This window comes from Corvus moneduloides, chromosome 14, assembly GCF_009650955.1.
Source record: "Corvus moneduloides isolate bCorMon1 chromosome 14, bCorMon1.pri, whole genome shotgun sequence".
NCBI lineage: Eukaryota > Metazoa > Chordata > Aves > Passeriformes > Corvidae > Corvus > Corvus moneduloides.
Window position 1 is genome coordinate 19,413,160 of NC_045489.1, and position 18,376 is coordinate 19,431,535.

At 58.4% G+C, this 18,376-nt stretch overlaps 2 protein-coding genes across 2 annotated transcripts; both read right to left on the reverse strand.

Annotated features, from left to right (window-relative positions):
- Positions 1-623: 623 nt before the first annotated feature.
- Positions 624-9,849, reverse strand: AMER1 (APC membrane recruitment protein 1). Its single transcript, XM_032123703.1, has 2 exons — positions 9,809-9,849; positions 624-8,095 (listed from the first exon to the last, which is right to left on the reverse strand). The coding sequence occupies exon 2, from the start codon at positions 8,005-8,007 to the stop codon at positions 4,801-4,803; it is 3,207 nt and encodes a 1,068-aa protein (XP_031979594.1). The 5' UTR covers positions 8,008-8,095; positions 9,809-9,849; the 3' UTR covers positions 624-4,800.
- A 2,079-nt stretch (positions 9,850-11,928) lies between these two features.
- Positions 11,929-18,136, reverse strand: ASB12 (ankyrin repeat and SOCS box containing 12). Its single transcript, XM_032123778.1, is given in 4 exon segments — positions 11,929-12,300; positions 12,975-13,624; positions 13,626-13,818; positions 17,746-18,136. Coding segments are annotated over 3 exon segments (942 nt in total). The 5' UTR covers positions 13,784-13,818; positions 17,746-18,136; the 3' UTR covers positions 11,929-12,166.
- Positions 18,137-18,376: the final 240 nt, after the last annotated feature.

Here is an 18,376-nt window from a genome sequence, read left to right on the forward strand (position 1 = left end):
AGGGCAGAGCCTTGCCCTCCCCTCCAGCTCGACGGATGGCCGGGAATCTTCAATGGATGCAGCGGGAAAGGACGAAGCCTCCCCAGGGCACCCCCGGCTCACTCGGGGCTCATTAAGGGCGCAGCTCATCAGGATCTAAGATAATTACGGCTTCTCACAAATTCAATTTCTGCCCGGGGAAGGCAGGAGGGGAGGGCAGGACTCTTCTCCTGGGTCTGCCAGTGCATTTTGAAATCCTGAGAGGCACTTGAGGAGCACATCCAGCAGGATCCCAAATCAAACCATCCCTCCCGGCCCTTCTCTGCCATCCCAAGGGATGTCCCAGCCAGGTGGGGTCCCCTCAGTCTCTGCTCCCTGGCACCCACCTCAGCCCTGGCACTGCTGGAGCCCAAAGAGGGAAAATCTGCCTGTGGAGCCTTCAAGGGTGGATTTTTCCAGAGCTCATTAATGGCAGGGGTTTGAGGAGCCTTACCCTGTTCCAAAGGATCTCTGTTGCTATCTCCCATGGAAAAATCCACTTCACTGGCAAACAACCAACAGATAGGAGAGGAAGGGAAAGAAAAACACTATAAATCAAGGGTAAAATAAGCAGGAAAGCACCAAACCACCAGTGAAACCCAAAGTTCTCTAAAAATCTGCAGTTTATTCATTAGAATTCAGTGAAAGGAACATTCATTTTAAAACACAATCAATACATTAAAAACTTGAAAGGACTAGTAGCAATGAGACCAGGAAGGAAACAAAAAAACCCCAAATTCAGACAGGTTGGTCACCTGGGAGGAGCCGCCAGCCTGGCAGCGGGATGGGGCAGCCAAGGACAAGGGCTAATTCCTTATTTCCTTACAACTGAGAGGCTTTTTGGGATTTTCATTTCTCATTTCACCCAAATGGAGCTTGAGGGTGACTCAGTGTGGGTGAGAAGAGCAGGAGGCCCCAGGTGGAGAGGAGGCAGCTCAAAATTCCAGGGCAGAGGGAATGTGGAAGGTGGGTCTGAGTGCCCCAGGAATGTTTGATGAGAAACCTTCCCGTCCATCGTGTGCTGGGAATGGGGCAAACCCTATCAAGAAAAACTTTTAAAAGCACCATTAGGTGACAAATCATTAATGAGAAAACATAAAAATCTATGCAGAGCCAAATCAGTGGCAATTGCCACCTCTGCTGGGGGAAAAAAATCTGGTTTTGGCTGGATTTTAGCATTCCAGCAGCTCTCCTCTCCTCTGATCCCAAAGTTCAAGGCAGTATCATTCCAGGGAGAAGCTTCAGTGATGCAAGAGCACAGGGCTGGAGCTCCCTGGAGGAGGGAGGAGGAAAAACTGGGCAGCCCTGCTCATCCCAGGATTATTTAAGGAGCAATCCTCAGGCACCAGGGCGAAATCCCAGCTCCCAGCCCAGCCAGGGAGTACCAAGGGGAGAGGAAACCTGTCCAAGAGCAATTCCAAGCACCAACCAACAGCATCTCCTGCACAGGGATTTAAGAAAAGCCCCAATTTTGGATAAAATAACATCAGCAGACAGCAGGGAAAGCCTCAGCTGAAACCTGTGGGCTTTTTACAACACTTGGAGGGAGAAATCACCAAAATCCACAAATTCAGATTAAAAACAACACTGAAAAGCAAAGAAAGGACAGCTGAGTGTGACAGAGGAGGGTTAAGGATGTCTCAGGTGTGTGCAAAGTGTGTTGGTGAGGGGCTGGGAAGAGGCCCCAGCACATTCCCAGGGGAGCAGAGTGGGATCCGGGCATGGCAGCAGCAGGAATGGCCTTTTCTCCATCGGAAAAGCAAACTACACCACTTGGAAAGACAAGACACACGAGTAAAAGAACAGTCTGTAAAATTTCCCCATGATTATAAAATGCAAAACTATACAAAAATAGAGAAAATCGACCGTTTTCTTATGCGTATAAAAACAAACAAAGCAAAGAAAACCCCAAAGTCCCCAGAATGCAACACAGAACCTCTTGGCAGGCTGACCCCAACGGCAGTGGTTTCATGACAGCTTCACAGCCCCATTCCTCACTTCAGGCAAGGCCTTCCCTGCAAGGGACAGGCCAATTCCTCGAGTTTTCCCTCAGTACCTTGGCGGGACAATCTGCTGTTCCTGACTTCTCAGACTGGTTTCTGGTAGGGAAGCCCTTTTGCAGAAGAAGCCTCAGTGACCACCCCCAAACGTGAGCTCCTCGGGTAAGGCAGTGTTGGACTGATCCAGCTCCAGACCAGGTTTGTTCCTAGGGATCCCGAGTGGGGTTTTTTGGGAGGAGTGGCTCATCAGGCAGGGAATCCAATCCCTACCCAGCGATCATTTACAGGCGGAGTTACTGCGCTGGAAATTCTGATTTCTTTGGGTTAATGGGGCAGAATCTGCCAAAGATCCAGCAAATTAGTGACTAAACTGCGTTAGGAAAACTCATCTGAATTCCAGAGATATTTGCCTCATTGAATTCCCATGGAATGAAGAGGAGAAACCTTTGGTATAGAGTCAGATAATCAAACCTTGGCTGTATTGCTCCCACTGAACCTCCCCATCTCGTACCTACACCCAAACCCAGTGTTCCTACGGACACCTTGGAACATTCATTCAGCACCAAGACATTCCCAGCCCTCAGCAGGACTTTGGCTGAACAAAGCTACAGAGCCTGGAACCCAAAGATGCCTTTGGTGAGACGCTGAAAGGAAATAAAGCAGGGATCAAACCCAGCCAGGGGTGTGAGGGGGGTGACAATGGCCCTGTGGTGTCCCCAGCAGGGTCTGCCCGTGGTTTGTGTGCTGGGAGCAGGGTGAGATGGGCACAGACCCGACCCTGTCCTTGCTCCAGGGAGGGATATCCAATATTCATTAGCAGCTGTGCTAATGAGGGGAGGCAACCTCCCAGCAAGGGCACCTTCCCCTGGCTCACCCTGATCTCCTCTCCAGGTGTGGCAGTGGCACCAAGAGCCAGGTTTGTCCCAGGAAACCCTCTCCGGTGCCCCAGAGGGATGAGGGAGAAGAACCATGGCACAGCACGTTCCTGTGGAACTCCCCACAGCAGGGCTGGCAGGAAAATAGGGAAAAATTCAGGTTTGAGCCCATGGATGCACAGATGGATCTGCTCAGCCTCAGCAGGAAAATCACATCACACACAGAGGCTGAACCAAACCCGGCTCTGCCTTTCCCTGCTCCTTCCCAGATACCCAAGGGCAGGGCAGAAGGAATCTCTTCTCAAAAGGAGTATCAAGACCTCATTTTGCTTGGGGGGGGGAAATCCCCATCAAACCCAAAGCAGCTCCTTGTGCCTGGAAATCCAGGGATAGCAGGGAGCAGCTGATGGAGCCACATCCATACGGAGCAGGAAAGCAGCAGGAGGTGACCCAGCAGGGCAGGGCCCAGCAGGAAAATCGAGTCTGACCCAGGCAGAGCCATCCCTCACTCCACAAATGTGGTAAAACTCCGCTATTTCCACTTTGGGATGATTTTTCTGAATGCTACAAACTCTGCTGCAAAGTAAAATAGAAAAAGGGCAATGGTGGGGGGAAACAAAAATCACTGGTAATGGAATTCAATCAGAACACAGAGCTTGGGCAGGACACAAAGCAGCTTTGTGTCATGGATTGGAGGTTTGGGATCACAGAGGACAGGGGGGATCAGCAGCCTGGAACAGCTGGCACAGGAGCTTGTAGGGTCCCCTCAGCCTGTGTCCCTCCTCCACATTCCTTCCAAGATGCAAAAAATCCCAAACCTCCAGCAACTCCCAGTTTTTTTGTTCCCTCCAGTCAGGAGGAAGAAGCTGTGAAGCCCAAGGTAGCTGCGGTCCATCCCGAATTCCAACGAACACAAAACTTTGCTCCTGTGGGTTTATGCAAAGAAAACAACCATAAAATAAAAAAATTAAATTAAAAAGCCACAAAGCTTCCTTTTGAGAAAGTAACAGCATCTGCCACTTCACAGCTACAGGCACAATGCAAATTTAGCTTATTTCAAAGGCCTCATCCCTGCCCCCACGGCCCTGGAGAGGCCAGGAGCCCAGGACAAAGCACGGGAAAGGTTTCCACCAGGAATTCTGCACTGTGAAGACCACAACAAAGAAGGGACCAACACTTTGTTCTTCAAAGGGATACCATGGACAGCACATCTCTCTGAGCAAACTCAAACTAGACCTGGAGAACGTTATCAGCACGCACACAAAAGCTCCTGCTTTCCTTTGGGACAAGGAAAAAACCAAATAAATAAAAACGTTGCTGTAAAGTTCCCCTTTCCAGCTGCCTCGCCCCGTCCTCGCTCTGGAACAAGCGGCACCCTTCCTCCCAGCTCCCCAGACTGAGCCTGAGGTGGAAGACATTCAAAGTGAGTCTGAACCAAAACATTTCACCAAAAAGAGGAAAACAGCCCCATTTCCCTCAAAAGTCTGCCCAAGGCTTGTTCCCTCAGCCCCAATCCTGCGCAAACCCCAACCTGCCACACCAGCGACGGGTCCATCCCCAGCTTCTGCTGGGGGCTGCTGCTGCACTTGGCACTGGAAAGGGCTGGAGAACCAGAAAGTGCCTCAGTGGTGATGGAGGAATCCTGGAGGCAGCTCCAAACCCCGCCAGAGCATCCGCAGGGGTGAGGCCATGGATGGCCGCAGGAGAGGAGCATCAGCCCAGCTCAAATAAAGTCCCCCCAAAACTGCTCCCGGTTTCCTCCCTCCCTGCCCTTTACCCCCACTTCAGCCCTGCCCAGAGCAGCCTCAGCATGGTGACACGGTGACATTCCTGCAGCCCCATGGCTTGGTGACACGGTGACATTCCTGGAGATACTCGGCCTTGGTGACGTGGTGACATTCCTGCAGCTACTCTGCATCGGTGACACTGAGCACAGCACTGCGGCAGCCGCCGTGCCCCGGGGTGGCCCTGCCCTTGAGGGGCTCGGGGCAGCGCTCCGGGCCCTCGGTGTCCCCGCTGCTCCCACTGGGATGCTGTGGCACGCCCTGGGCGATGCCCACGGGTTTGCCCTTGGTGCGGTGCTCCGGGGAGCAGGTGAAGGTGAAGCTCGGGGGCAGCTCGGCTTCTCCCAGGGGTAACAAGCGGGACAGCTTGGGGACGTCCCCGTGGTACCGGTAGGACCCGGCTGCCTCCCAGCCCCACCTGGTCTCCAGCTGCAGGGGAAGGTTGGAGGGCCGCAGCGGGTGCCTGCTCAGCTCTGCATCTTGCGGCCGCCTCTGTGGAGCCTCCCCGGTGCCACCCCGGGAGAGAGGCAGGAAAGGGGACACGGTGTCTGGCGGCTCCGATGGCTCCCAGATGCTCTCCATGGCGCCGGCCGGGACGAAGCCCCAGAGCTCCATCCCACCAGGAGCCGTGTCGGTGCCGGGCTGGAGGTGCCGCAGGCCCGGCCAGCTTGAGCCGCCCTCGGGAGCCACCAGCTCGCCCTCCTCCTTGCTCCTGCTCCTCCTGGCTCCAGCAGAGTCCTTCCTGCTGGCCTCACGCCTGGCCCAGAGCCGGCAGGGCTGGGGGCCGCTCCGGGCGCCCTGCGGCTCGGCCAGCTCGAACTCCAGGCTCTCCGTGTCCAGCGAGCGGCTCCTCCGGTCCACGGAGAGCGGCGCGGGCATGGAGGGGCTCAGCCCGTGCAGGCGCAGGTGGCGGGGCAGGCTGGCCACCCCCCAGTTGCAGCTCTGGAAGGAGCCCGGGGAGAAGCCCGGGGACATTCTCTCGTCACATTCAGCCAAAGACTCTTTCTGTCCGTAGCTGTCGTCAAAGGCCTCGGCGATGTCCTCGCCCGCGGTCAGCTCCGGGTGCTGCTCGCACTCCCCTTCCCCGTCCTGCTCCACATCCACCACGTCAAAGGTGACCATGGTGGGGAGGGCAGGGAGGTTCTGGGTGAAGGACGAGCTGGAGGCCGAGCTCCCCAGGCTCTCGGAGAGGCTGGAGAAGAGGGTCCCGCTGCTGGCGAACTCCACCAGAGCCTGCGAGAAGCTCACGGCGTGCTCAGGCTCACTGCCCACCTGAGGCTCGCCGGGGCTGGGCTCTGCTCCACCACCGCGCTCCTGCTCCGGGAGCCTGAACCCAGGGAACATCCCTGCCTTGGCTGGGGCCACGCTGCCATGGATGGAGTCCCCAAACATCCCACAGTCCGGGTCTGTGTTGAACCCCGGGTTGTTCTTTGTGAGCTGAGTAAGGCAACTTCCAGGGGCTTTTTGGCTGTTGTAACAGTTTTCCGGACACAGAGTCCCTGGAAAATCCCTCCACTCTGGATTTTCAGCCCTAGCCACTGCAACCCCACCGTTGACAGCCTGGGTTGGGGTGTGTGAGGCCACCTGCTCACTCCCAAGGCCACTCTGACTCTTGCCAATGGAGCCAGCTGCTCTACTTTTACATTCAATGCACTGCTTTTCCCGGGGACACTTCTCCTTGCTGGACACATCCAGGCGCTTCAGGACCGGCTCCCTCTGCAGCTCCCAGTACAGCAGCTCCTTCTGAATGGCTGCAAGCCCCTCTTCTTCAGCTTCCATCAGCCCTCTTTTCTGATCCATCATCTGCTGGATCAGGCTCTTCTCTGCAGGGAGGCAGAAGTCCATGAAGTAGCTGAAGATGCCCTGGCGTGGGACTTTGCCCTCGAACAGGGATTCCTCCCCGTGAGAGGGGCTCATCAGGGCGTCAAACTCATAAAGTGCATCTCCGCTGTAGCTGTCCCGGGGCAGTCGGTCCTTCTTGAGCTCCTCTCCAGCCTCATCCTCCGGCCCTGGCGTGGTGGAGTCGTAATACCCCTCGTCACTGTTCGGGGCAGACTCCTGCTGGTCACTCTGGGGCGTCAGGAGGTCAACGCCGTCCATGGCGTCCCCCATGTAGGGGTGGGCGTCGGCCTCGTGCGAGGCGTGCGTCTCCAGGCTGCTGCTTGACACCTGGGCCCCGTAGCTCCTGTCCTCTGGCACGCCGCTGTCCCACACCTGGTGCAGGTACTCCTCAGCCTCCTCAGGGATGGCCATCTCCTCGCCACCGCCCTGGTATGTGACCAGGCAGGAGCTGCGTTTGGTGGCGTCTCGGCTGCGCTCCACCGAGATGCTGCTCTCAGCGATGTCAGGCTCGGCGATGTCGTCCCCGCACCCTGTCAGGGAGTCGAAGCTCTTCAGGGAGGTGACGTCGTCCAGGATGAGGCTCAGCAGGTCCCCGGAGTGCAGGCAGGGAGGCTCGTTGTCCATGAGGTCAGGGTGGAAGGCCAGCAGCAAACTCTCACGGTCAAACTCAGCGCAGGCAGCAGTCTCTGCCTCTGATTTTGTATCTGGAACGTCCCCATTCCCTGGCACGGCCATCGTGTCACCCTCAGAGCTGCCTCCATCGGCCACGGGGCAAGCGGGCTCAGTGGCCTCACCACAGCTGGGGTCACCCCCTGAGCCCCCCGGGCAGGCCGTGGCCTCAGGGACCGGCCCTGCTCCCCTGCCCTCTGCGGCCCCTTGGCTCTCCACTGCCATTCCAGGAGCATTCCCGGCCTCCTCCGTGTCCCCGTTCCACTCGGGGAGCTCTGCCTTCTCACTCTCGGCAGCCTTGCTCTTCCGGTGGCGCCGGATGCTGTTAAAGAATCCTTTCAGCCCTTTTTTGGGTCTGGGGAAAGAGGATTTCTCCCCGTTGGGCTTTTTGTCACAGCCCTCAATACTGCCGGGGGGAGAGCTGTCCTGCTGGCCCAAATCCCCCCTGGCACCAGAGTCCACAGCCAGCTGAGCGCTGCGGGAGCTGGGCAGTGGGCCGGGATGCCCATCCCTGCTGCCCTCCGAGGGGCTGTCCGGCTGTGTCCCACTGCCCTTGTCACAGGCAGCACTGCTCAGCCCGTCGTGGGTCTTGCACTTGCTGAGCCCCTTCTTGCCGCGGCCGCCGAAGAAGCTGGGCAGGGTGCAGATGCTGCGCTTGCCCCCGAACAGCTTGAAGGCCGTTTTCCTCAGCTTGCCGGGGGGCGGCTGCTGCGGCTCCGCTGTCAGCACCGAGCCGTTGGCGCTGTCGGGAGGGGCGTCCCCGCCCTCCTCCCGCCGCTGGTCCCCTCCGTCCCGCTCCTCCGGGCTGCCCGTTTCCATGGCAGCGGGGCGGGTTTGGATCTAGCTGGAAGCGGCGGCTTTGGGAGCGCGGCGCTCCGGGAGCAGGGGTGGACACATCACCGCCGACCTGAGGCACAGGGAGAGAGCAGAGGTGAGGACACGGCAGCGCAAGGGGCAGAGCTGAAGGCACCGGGGTCTCAGGGCTCCATCACCAGCTGCAGGAGCCTCCAAGATCTCTCTCCACTTCCAAAATCCGGGCACCAAAATGTCGCTTAAATTTACCAGTCTGCCAGAGCAGGAAAACCACTCATCTCCATTGGGTAGAACCTCTGGGGACAGGCAGGTCTGACCCCTGCGCCTCCACGCTCCAAACCCTTCAGCTTCCCAGATTTTTCGTCTCCAGGGTGATCAGGTTTGGCTACCTTTAAGTGAGAGCTAGCACCTCCCAAACCCCCTCCCAGCCCTAATGCCAGCCTCCAAAGAGCATCCTGAGGGAGGCCAAACCAGGACACAGCCCTCCCTACGCACGTGTCCAGGGAAAAACCACTTTGGTTACTACCCTGGCTTTTTTTTAATAGAAGATTTCACTTGTTTTTAAAATAATCTGTCCAGCGAGAGAGAATCGCATTAAAAACACCCACTGTGAACCCCCTGATCAGATTATCCCAGAAGCAGAGAGGTAGGTTTGAAATTTGACCCTGGATTGCTGTCAGGAACAGGAGAAATAAAACAATTACAATCATGTTTCTTTTGCAGAGGTGAGAGTAGAAAAATTAAATGCAATAAAATCCTAACGTGCTCCCAAGCTGTAACGCCCCAGGCTGAGCTCTGACTGACAGGAGGCCAGGAAACCTTCCCCAGGTGTTTAGCCAGAGATCCCAAATTAAAAATACATCCAAACGATTATCTCTGCTCCCGCAACCCGACAGCAAACCCGCAATTCCAGGTCTATTTTTATTCCTCAGTTCTGCGTTGCTTTGCCTCTATATTGATCTGGCAGTCACTGCCCACAGCGCAGTTGGAACTGGACGGGCTTTAAGGTCCCTCCCAACCCAACCCATTCCAGGATTCGGGAATTCTGGGATTGCTGATAACCCCTCACGTTCACCTGTCCCGCTGGAGGCAGCAGCTGGGGCGTAGCCGGCTGGTGCAGCCACCTCCCCACCGGCAAACTGGGCTTTTCCAGCTCTGCCAGAGCCCACCACGAGTCCCAGGTGTCTCCAAAGCCTCTGGAGAGACCTGGATAGAGGGGCCTGGGAGAAACCCCCACACCTGGATCTGTGCGGGGCTGCTGGAAAATTATGGGGTGAAGCCCCCAAACCTGCACTTGGACAGGGGCTGCTGGAAAACAGCCGGGGAAGGGCATGAGGCAGAGCCAGGATTTCAAAAATTCCTTTTGGGAATCATTTCTCTCCAGCTCCACGTCAGCACCGGCACTGCTGCGGAGGGGAGGCTGGAGAAGAATAAAAATGAAATAAATAAAAATGAAATGAAGAGAAATAAAGAGCACCGAGGGCAAAGAGCCACGACCAATAAAACACGGAAAATAAGGTTTAAAAGCAACAAAACGCAGCACCGTAACAATGAAATGCAGCGTTTCACCCGCAGGGGTGACCCTCAGGGACCCCCGGCCCGCCCATCCCCGCACGGGGACGCTCCCCCAGCCCGGCCCTCCCCGCTCCCCCCGCCGCGCTCCCAAACTTTCGGGAGGATCCGGGAAAACGAGAGGGGCGGGGGGGGGGGGGGGGGAAGGGGGGGTCGGGCCCGGCCGCGGGGAAGCGGCGCGGCGGGCGCGGGGAGCGGCGGCGGCCCCGGGCCCGGCCCTGTGCCCAGCACTTACCGGCGGGGGCGGCGGCACCGCGGCACCCCCGGGACCCCCGGGACCCCCGGCCCCGGCCCAGCCCTCAGGCCGCGCGAGGGGCGCGGGGCCGCGGGTCCGCCCGGCGCGGGCGGCAGGGGCGGCGCCGCGTGACGGGCGGGGCGGGGCCTCACGGGCGGGGCGCGGTGATTGACGGGGCGCGGCCGCCGCCGGCGGAGGAGGGGCGTGGCCTCTGCGTGAGGGCGCGGCCTCCACACCGGGCTCGCCGTGCCGGGGCGCGGCCGCTGGGCGCGGTCTCCGCCGTGTCCGCCCACGGCCCTCCCACGGGGTCCTCCCCGGTGGCCCGGGGCGATCCGGGGAGCCCGGGGGGCGGGGTGGGCGTGGCCTCGTGGGCCGTCCCCGCGTTTGGGGGCGCGGCCTCGTTCCGGGTATGATTGACAAGGGGGCGTGGCCAGTGCTGTGCGTCCCGTGAGTGGGCGTGGCCGTGGGGCGGGACACGCGGGGACACGGACACGGACACGGACACGGGTGGGGGGAGCGGGGTCTGTGACACTGCCGGGGGTCAGCGGGGGTGATGCCGGGGGGCGGTGGCATGGCCGCCCCCGCGTGACGCCGCGTGTTTGCCGTGGGACACCTCCCCGCGTGTGCCGTGTCACCCACGGCCACTGCCAGCCACCCACCCGCCGCACACCTGCTCACACCCACAGTCACACACCCCCCTGAGCAGCCCAGCAGCGAAGACCCGTCCCCATTTTGGGGACTCCCAAATGCCAAAAGCGCCTCAAATCCCCACGAGTGTGACAGCAAGGACGCCACGAGTGGGGACCGCACCAGAGCGTGGCAAAGTCCCCGCGGGGCGGCCTCTCCCAGTCCGCATCTCCCGCTGTGCTCCCGATGGTGGCTGGGTGGGGAGGGAAGTGGCACCAGTGTCGTCATTCCCGTGGAGCAATTCCCAGCGCCTTGTCCAGGCTGCTTCCAAGCCCTAATGCTCCCCTTGGGACAGGCCCCACAGCCTAATTAATACATGCTGATTAATAGATCCCACAGCCCCGGCCACAAGCCCATAAGTCCTGCAGGAAGGTGCCTGTGTTTGGCCAAGAGCGACCCTTGGAGCTGCTGACACGGAGCTCTGCCCCCGTGCCTCGGCCTGGGAGCATTTCCCTCTGGGATTCCACGGGGCAGGATGGAATGAACCACGGGACACGTTCTGCTGCATCCCAAAAGTGGTCCAGAGCATCACCTGTGGGTGGGCGCTGAGCTGCTGAGGAGCAGTGGGATTTATCCATCAGCTCCTGGCTGTGGGAAGAGGCAGGAAGGCACCTCCAGCCCCTACGGCGAGGGTGATCCCAGTGTCCAAGGCAGGAGAGATGGAGGGACCCAAAGGTGATGCTGCGATGCCCCACTCCAGGCTGAAATTCCCCATCTGCAGCAATTCCCTGAGTCCCTTCCCAGCAATCCTGGCAGGGCTGCCGGGCTCTCCCAAACACGGGACATCTCACCAGACAGGCCACAACACTTTAAAACCAATAATAGAACACTTTTAATTCAACCCCCAACCCTGCCCAATCCCAAAGGACCCTCATCCACGACATGAAGCACTTTTGAGGTGAGAAGACAATGTTTAGGGTCAGAGCTGGGACAGGAAGATGAGTGGGGATGTTGGGACTCTGGATATGCCTCCCAACCCCTGCCTGTGCTGCCACTGGGGTGGGCACACACGGCTGGGGCCAGCCCCAATCCTGCCCCTCCCACGTGGAGGAGGCACTTGGGAACTTCTCTGGGAGTTGTGGAATCATGAGGGACCTTAAAACCCATCCAGTGCCACCCCTGCCATGGGCAGGGACACCTTCCACTGTCCCAGGCTGCTCCAACTTGGCCTGGGACACTTCCAGGGGTCCAGGGGCAGCCAGAGCTTCTCTGGGCTCCCTGTGCCAGGGCCTGCCACCCTGGGAAAGGGGGTTCAGAGACAGCCAAGGCCACACTATGAGGGAACCCACAGACACCGGGGGGGCCTGGTCCTGTCCCCAGGAAGGGATGAGGGAAAAGCTCCTCTCCCTCTGCCCTCCACACCCTTTCCCAGCCCATTCTCCAAGCAACACCACCTAAAGGTGTAAATCCCTCAGTAAAGAGGCAAACCCAGGGAAATCAAATCCTGCTTTACCCTCGCTTTGCTCCAAACCAGGAGCTGAGGTGTCCTGTTCTCTCCCCCTTCCCAGCTTTCCACACAGGCACCGCTTTCTGGAGACAGCTCGACAGCAAAAATGAACTCGTGACCACAAATTCCCAGCGGTGTCACAGATCTCAGGGATTCGCTGCCAGGGGTCGGAGCAGGTTTTAACTGGGGTGCTCGGAGTGGTGTCCCTGAGGGCAGGCTGGGAATCACGGCTGGTGCTGGAGGTATTTGGCCAGGACTGTTGGGATCTCCAGCTCTCCGAGGGCAGCCGGGCGGCCAGGCTGCTTCAGGAGACGCCTCATGGCCAGCCGGGATTGGGACAGCAGGGATTTGGGATGAGCTGTGGAAGGAAAGTCACACGGTCACCTTCAAGACACACAACCCTGCTGCCCTCCAACCCGGTGTTATCCAAAGGAAAGGACATGGATTGACCAAACCAGACAGGGTTGGGACTAAATGATCTTTAAGGTCCCTTCCAACCCAAACCATTCCATGATCCTGTGAAAACTCAACCTCGGGGCTGGGGCTGTGGCTGTGGACTCGGGCAAAAGCCGCCACAGGAGCTGGGCATGGCGAGGAAATATTTCTTCCCCACATGGAAATAAGTGCAGGATTTCAGACTTGGGCAGTACAGGAGAGCCCAAACTGAGCAGCAGAAAGGACAGGAAGAGTGAAAAGCAGCCTGTAACCCAATGAGTGAGTGGAAACCCAGGCTGTGGGAATCATGGAATCACAGAATGTGTTGGGTTGGAAGGGACCCTAAAGATCATCTTATTCCACGAGCAAGGAGACCTTCCACTATCCCAGGATGCTCCAAGCCCCATCCAGCCTGGCCTGGGACACTTCCAGGGATCCAGAGCAGGGCTGGGATGGCCACAGACCCACACAGCCCAGCAATGCTGCAAGGGGAACTGAGGCTGAACGAAAACCTGGGTAGGGCTCTCGGGAAGCAGAGGGAGAGGGAATCAGAGCCAAGCTGTGCCCATTCCATCCCGGGGCACGCAGCCACATCACCTCTGGCCTGCAGCAGCAGCTCCAGCCCCTCGCTGCGCGGGGCCGCCCCGTCCCGGGGAAGGTTGGGCAGGTACACGTTGGCCCCAAAGTCGATGAGCAGCCTGATGAAGTCGCTGTGGCAGCCGTGCCTCAGGCACGTCTCCAGCAGGGTCTTGGGCTCGCGGATCTGGGCCAGGACGCCCTGCTCGGTGCAGTTGTAGTCGGGGTCAGCGCCGTGCAGCAGCAGCAGGCGGAAGCACTCGAGGTGCCCGTAGGCGGCCGCCAGGTACAGGGGCCCCGAGCAGGCCACCGAGTTGGCCGCCCACTCGGGCAGCCGGGCCTGGACATTGGCCTCGGCGCCGTGCTCCAGCAGCTGCCGCAGGATGTCCACGTGGCCGTCCCTGGCGGCCAGCAGCAGCGGCGAGCAGTTGTTGTAGACGCTGCCCACGGGGCTGGCGCCGGCCTCCAGCAGCACCCGCACGCACTCGCGGTGCCCGTTGCTGACCGCCACGAAGAGCGGGGTCTGAGCCTTCACGTCCAGGCTGTCCACCTCGGCCCCGTGGGCCAGCAGCACCCGCAGGCTCCGCACGCAGCCCCAGGTGGCCGCCAGGCGCAGGGGGGTGCTGGGGACGCCCCAGCCGCTCCTGCGGTTGATGAGCCTCTTGTACCTGCCTGGACAGGAGCCTGTCCAGGGTTTCGTGATCGTCCTCGCACACGGCCCGGCTCAGCTCCTCGCTCTCCCCGCTGTCCTCCTCGTCATCCCTGGGCTGCAGCAGGGAGAACATTTTGTTGATGTCCATGAGGCTCATTTTGTCGGGTCTGTGCTCCATGTGCCGTTTTCATGGTAAAGGATGAGGGCAGAGATCTACAGGACAGCAAAACCAGCACCACCCCTGGGTTAGAAGCAGCCCCTGACACCAACAGCTGCATTTTAGTGTAAGGTTATACCCAGCATAAGGAAGATTCTCCAAAAAATGGACAAAGAACATTGGATGAGGATGCTGCTGATGTGCTCATGGCCCTGGCACCACAGTGGGGGAATCCACGTGGGCAAAGGGCTGAGGGAACAATGGAGCTCAGTGTTGTAGTGGGTACGTGGATCATGATCCCAAAATCCTGGAATGGTTTGGGTTGGGAGGGACCTTAAAGCCCATCCCATTCCACCCCTGCCCTGGGCAGGGACACCTCCCACTGTCCCAGGCTGCTCCAAACCCAGTGTCCAGCCTGGCCTTGGGCACTGCCAGGGATCCAGGGGCAGCCCCAGCTGCTCTGGGCACCCTGTGCCAGGGCCTGCCCACCCTTCCAGGGGGAATTCTTTCCCAATCTCCCATCCAGCCCTGCCCTCTGGCACTGGGAAGCCATTCCCTGTGTCCTGTCCCTCCATGCCTTGTCCCCAGTCCCTCTCCAGCTCTCCTGGAGCCCCTTTAGGCCCTGCCAGGGGCTCTGAGCTCTCCCTGGATCCTTCCCTTCTCCAGGTGAACATTCCCTGGCTCCAGAGGGGCTCCAGCCCTGGGAGCAGCTCCGGGGCCTCCTCTGGACTGGCTCCAACAGCTCCACATCCTTGTGAGGGATGGATCCAGTGAGGGATTCGGGGGGAGGAAGGCTGGGAATGCCGAGCTGATCACACCGGGTGGGACTGAACCCTGGCAGCTTTGCTGGGCTCTGGCCACAGGATGTGGCCTCAGGGGCCGAGGGACAGCGGGGACAGGGATGGGATGTCCCGGCTGGCACCTGAGCAGCTGGAAACGCTCGGGATGGGCAGAGGAATTTCTCGGCAGCCCTGAGGCATCTCGGGTTTCCTTGGGAGAGGCGGCGGAGGCAGAGCTGGGTCTGACCTGCCCGGGGAGGAGCCAAGGCGCTGCACGGAGCAATTAATTAGCAAAAGAAACAGTTAATTAGCCGAGGAGCTGCACGGAGCGATTGGCCTCGTTCCGCACCTGAGCCCGTCGGTGCCGGGGCAGCCACGGGGGACCCGTCCCACATCAGCCACGGGGACGCGGCCACCAGCTCCGGGGGACCCCGGCACGGCCACCAGCACAGCCGGGGGAACCGGGACACGGCTGACGGCAGCCCCAGTTCTAGAGAAATGGGGAAATTCTAACGCTGCTGCTCTTCATTCGACACTGCTAATGAGCTTTGGGATCACCCCACCCACATGGATAAGGGGGGGGGGGGGGGGTTATTGCAGATTTGAGTCCGAAAGACAGTTATGTTCCCAGTTATATCCCAAGGAAATGGTGTGGAAAAGCGAAAGAGCAGCTGTAACAGTTCCTGAACACACAAATGGCATCTCCAAAGGGAGGTTCCTTGGTCGGCCTGAGCTCTTGTGTGGGGACCTGAGGGAGGTTCCTCAGCCAGAAGAGCCCAAAGCAAAATTCATGGGTTCATGAAATGGTTTTTGGCTTGGAAGAGAACTTAAAGCTCATCTCATCCCCCGCCTGCCATGGGCAGGGACACCTTCCACTGTCCCAGGCTGCTCCAAGCTCCATCCAGCCTGGCCTTGGGCACTTCCAGGGCCCCAAAAAGAGGCTGTGACGGAGCACACAGAGCACACATTTGTCCCTCTGGGTCCCAGTTCCCTTCCCTCGCCCGCCCAGGTCCCGGTGCTGCCGCCTTACCTGGGGCGTGGGGGATGCTCAGAGCCCCTGAGGTCTGGGGGGTCCCATGGGGAGTCCTCCCGTGGTTTAACCCAAAAATGAGGAGTGAAGGAGAGGATCTGGCAGGGCTGGGATGGACAGGGCTGTGTGGGGCCGGAGCTGTGGAGCTCACAGCTGAAATGCCATGGCGGGACCGGGACGGGGCTAATTTTAGCCCCTCTGGGGTTTTATCTTACTACTTCCATTCTTGGAAAGCTCCCCCTGGGTAAATATAGAGAGGGCACAGGGGTGGGGGGAGGCTGGGACAGGTGCTGGAGGCTGCTCGACCCCTCTGGGCACACACAAAGCTTTTTCTCCACTGTTTCCTCGCAGAAATCGCAGGGAACGGGGCGGTTTGGGGTCCCTGCCAGGGCAGCACCGGCCTCTACCTCACCTTGGCTGCTGCCAGGCACTCAAATTCCCTCTCAACCCCTCTCCTGCGCTCCTTCCCCTTTTCAGAGTGACACAAATGGCCATTTGCAACCTCTGAAATCATTTATTAAACACCAGAAGGACAAAAGGTGCTGAAGATGGTCTGGATTTCCCCCCTGAGCAGCTCTCGGCTGCACCTGCCAGGAGGAACCACAGCCAGGCTTCCCAGAGCTAAACAGGACCCAGGCAGGCAGGAAACCTCCCAGGGCAAACAAAAGGAGTGGGGAGCAGCACCGGGGCCTTATCAAAAGCTGTCAGCTGGGAAGTGCAATCCTATTTTATCCAGCTCCCTTTAAACCTTTCCAAACTCCTCGGTGGTGGAGCAGGAATGGGCTGGCGGTTTGAGACAGCCTTATCACGGTAAGAGATAACAACAGAGACCCAAATTATCCAGCAGGAAAATCCCCACTGCTGCGAGAAGTGAGATCAGGGTGCTCTGTGAAACGTGTGCTGTCCCTGTGTCACCAGCACAGTCCTGGGTTGGAGCCTCCCCATGGAAAGCCTGGAATGCAGGAAAATGGTCAATATTGATTGGGTTTTGACTTTTGACTTGCTCAGAGTTTCCCTCTCCAAATTCAGTCAAAAAGAGATTATTGCTTCACAAAGGTCAGTTCCCCAAAGGCAGCAGCAGGAATGGAACAGTGGAGGTGGATGAACCCTGGAGCAGGAGTGGGGAGTTCGGGGTTATTTTCACTGAGAGTCAGGAAGCTGCGACCACAACGGGGGTGCTGCAGCTGCAAAAGCCAAGCCTGGCTGGAAAGCCCTTCCACGAAACACAGAAATCAAAGCAGCCATTAAAAGAAAGAGTGGTACAAAGGGAAAAAAGGGAATGCAGACAACAGAAGTGTTAGAAAATGTGAAATGTAGGAAACTTGGAGATGAAAGGGAAATCCTTGGATGGCAAATTAATGATAAACTGTTTATTCTTTTGTTGTTGCTGCTGCTGCTTAGTTGTTAACCAAGGAAGATCTTAGGAACAAGAGCAGCTCTGTGGTGAGGAGCAGATTAAACCCAGTCCTAACAAGGCGAACCCGAGAACCCCCCCGCTGGAATCCCACAGGGACACGCTCCCGGAGCTCCCGCTGCAGGAGCCTGTTCCTTACGTCCCGTTGGGGCATTTCCAGCAGCAGAGCCAGATGAACCCCACCAGGAGCCCAGGGAGCGGTGGCAGACCAGCCTGACCCGTTTGGGATAAGCTTCCCAATGCTTCGAACTCCAGGGAAGGACGAGGAGTTGGGAAAAGCTTCCACCTTCTGCCTGAGCTCAGGGCCCGAGCCAGGGACTGACCCGGCCTCTGCTCTGGAGGAAGCAGCTCCTGATCAGCTCCCTGTTAATTGGGGAAGAATTAGAGGGCAGAAGGGTATTTAATGCCAGTCAATGAGGTTTTTTGGGAAGGTAAATCCTGCCCAAAGTTGCTTCCATTAAAGAGATTATCGTTATTAACGCAGCTGAAGGGAGCTAATGAGCTTGTGGATTTAGCAGTGCTAAGCACTTAAAAGTTTCGAGCCAAACAGTCCCAAATAAATGATTTTGCAGGGATTAGGGATTTACTAACAGTGCTCAAGGTCGGGAAAGCAGATCTGGGGAGTGGGGCTGTTGTGCCTCCTGCCTTTGGGCCGGGAGTCACTGCCCCAGCACAGCTCTGCGCTCTGGAATTGCCCTCTGTGCCATCCCATCTGCTCCCAGCATTCCAAAACGCAGCCCTGGGGGTTCTCCCTGCTCACCACGCAGCGTGGAGTGGCTCCAGCAGCACCGGGATCCAGGTGTTATCCAGGAATCACCCAGGAGAGGGCAGGGACGGCAGCTCAGCATCCCTTGGCTGCACCGCACGTCCCTCCCAGGGCCGTGCTGATGGGAATTCCCAATTTGTCTGGGGAATCAACCCTCGAAAGACGGGCTTAGGAAGGAAGGAGGAATCCAGCACTGTTTCTTCTCCTCCATGAGTCATTCCTTGAGGAATTTTGGCAGTATTGGAACCCACAGGAGTTCAGCTCTCTGCTTCCACTGCCTTCGGGGAGCCCCTTCCCTTTTGGAAAACGGGATAAAAGGATGGTGTGGGTTGGGAGGAACCTTAAAATCCCTCCTCTCCCACCCCCTGCCACGGGCAGGGACACCTCCCACTATCCCAGGCTGCTCCAAGCCCCATCCAGCCTGGCCTGGGACACTTTCAGGGATCCAGGAGCAGCATCCCATAACTCTGCAGGTCCATCCCTGGGGTTTTTGGTTATTTATAGATTTTTATCAATTCCATTCACACTGGATCCCTTCCCTCTCTGCCACAGCTCCAAGATCTGTTGTTGAGAGAAAGGTTTTGTATCCCCCCATCCTCTCCATGCCCCCAAAGGGAAGGAAAAC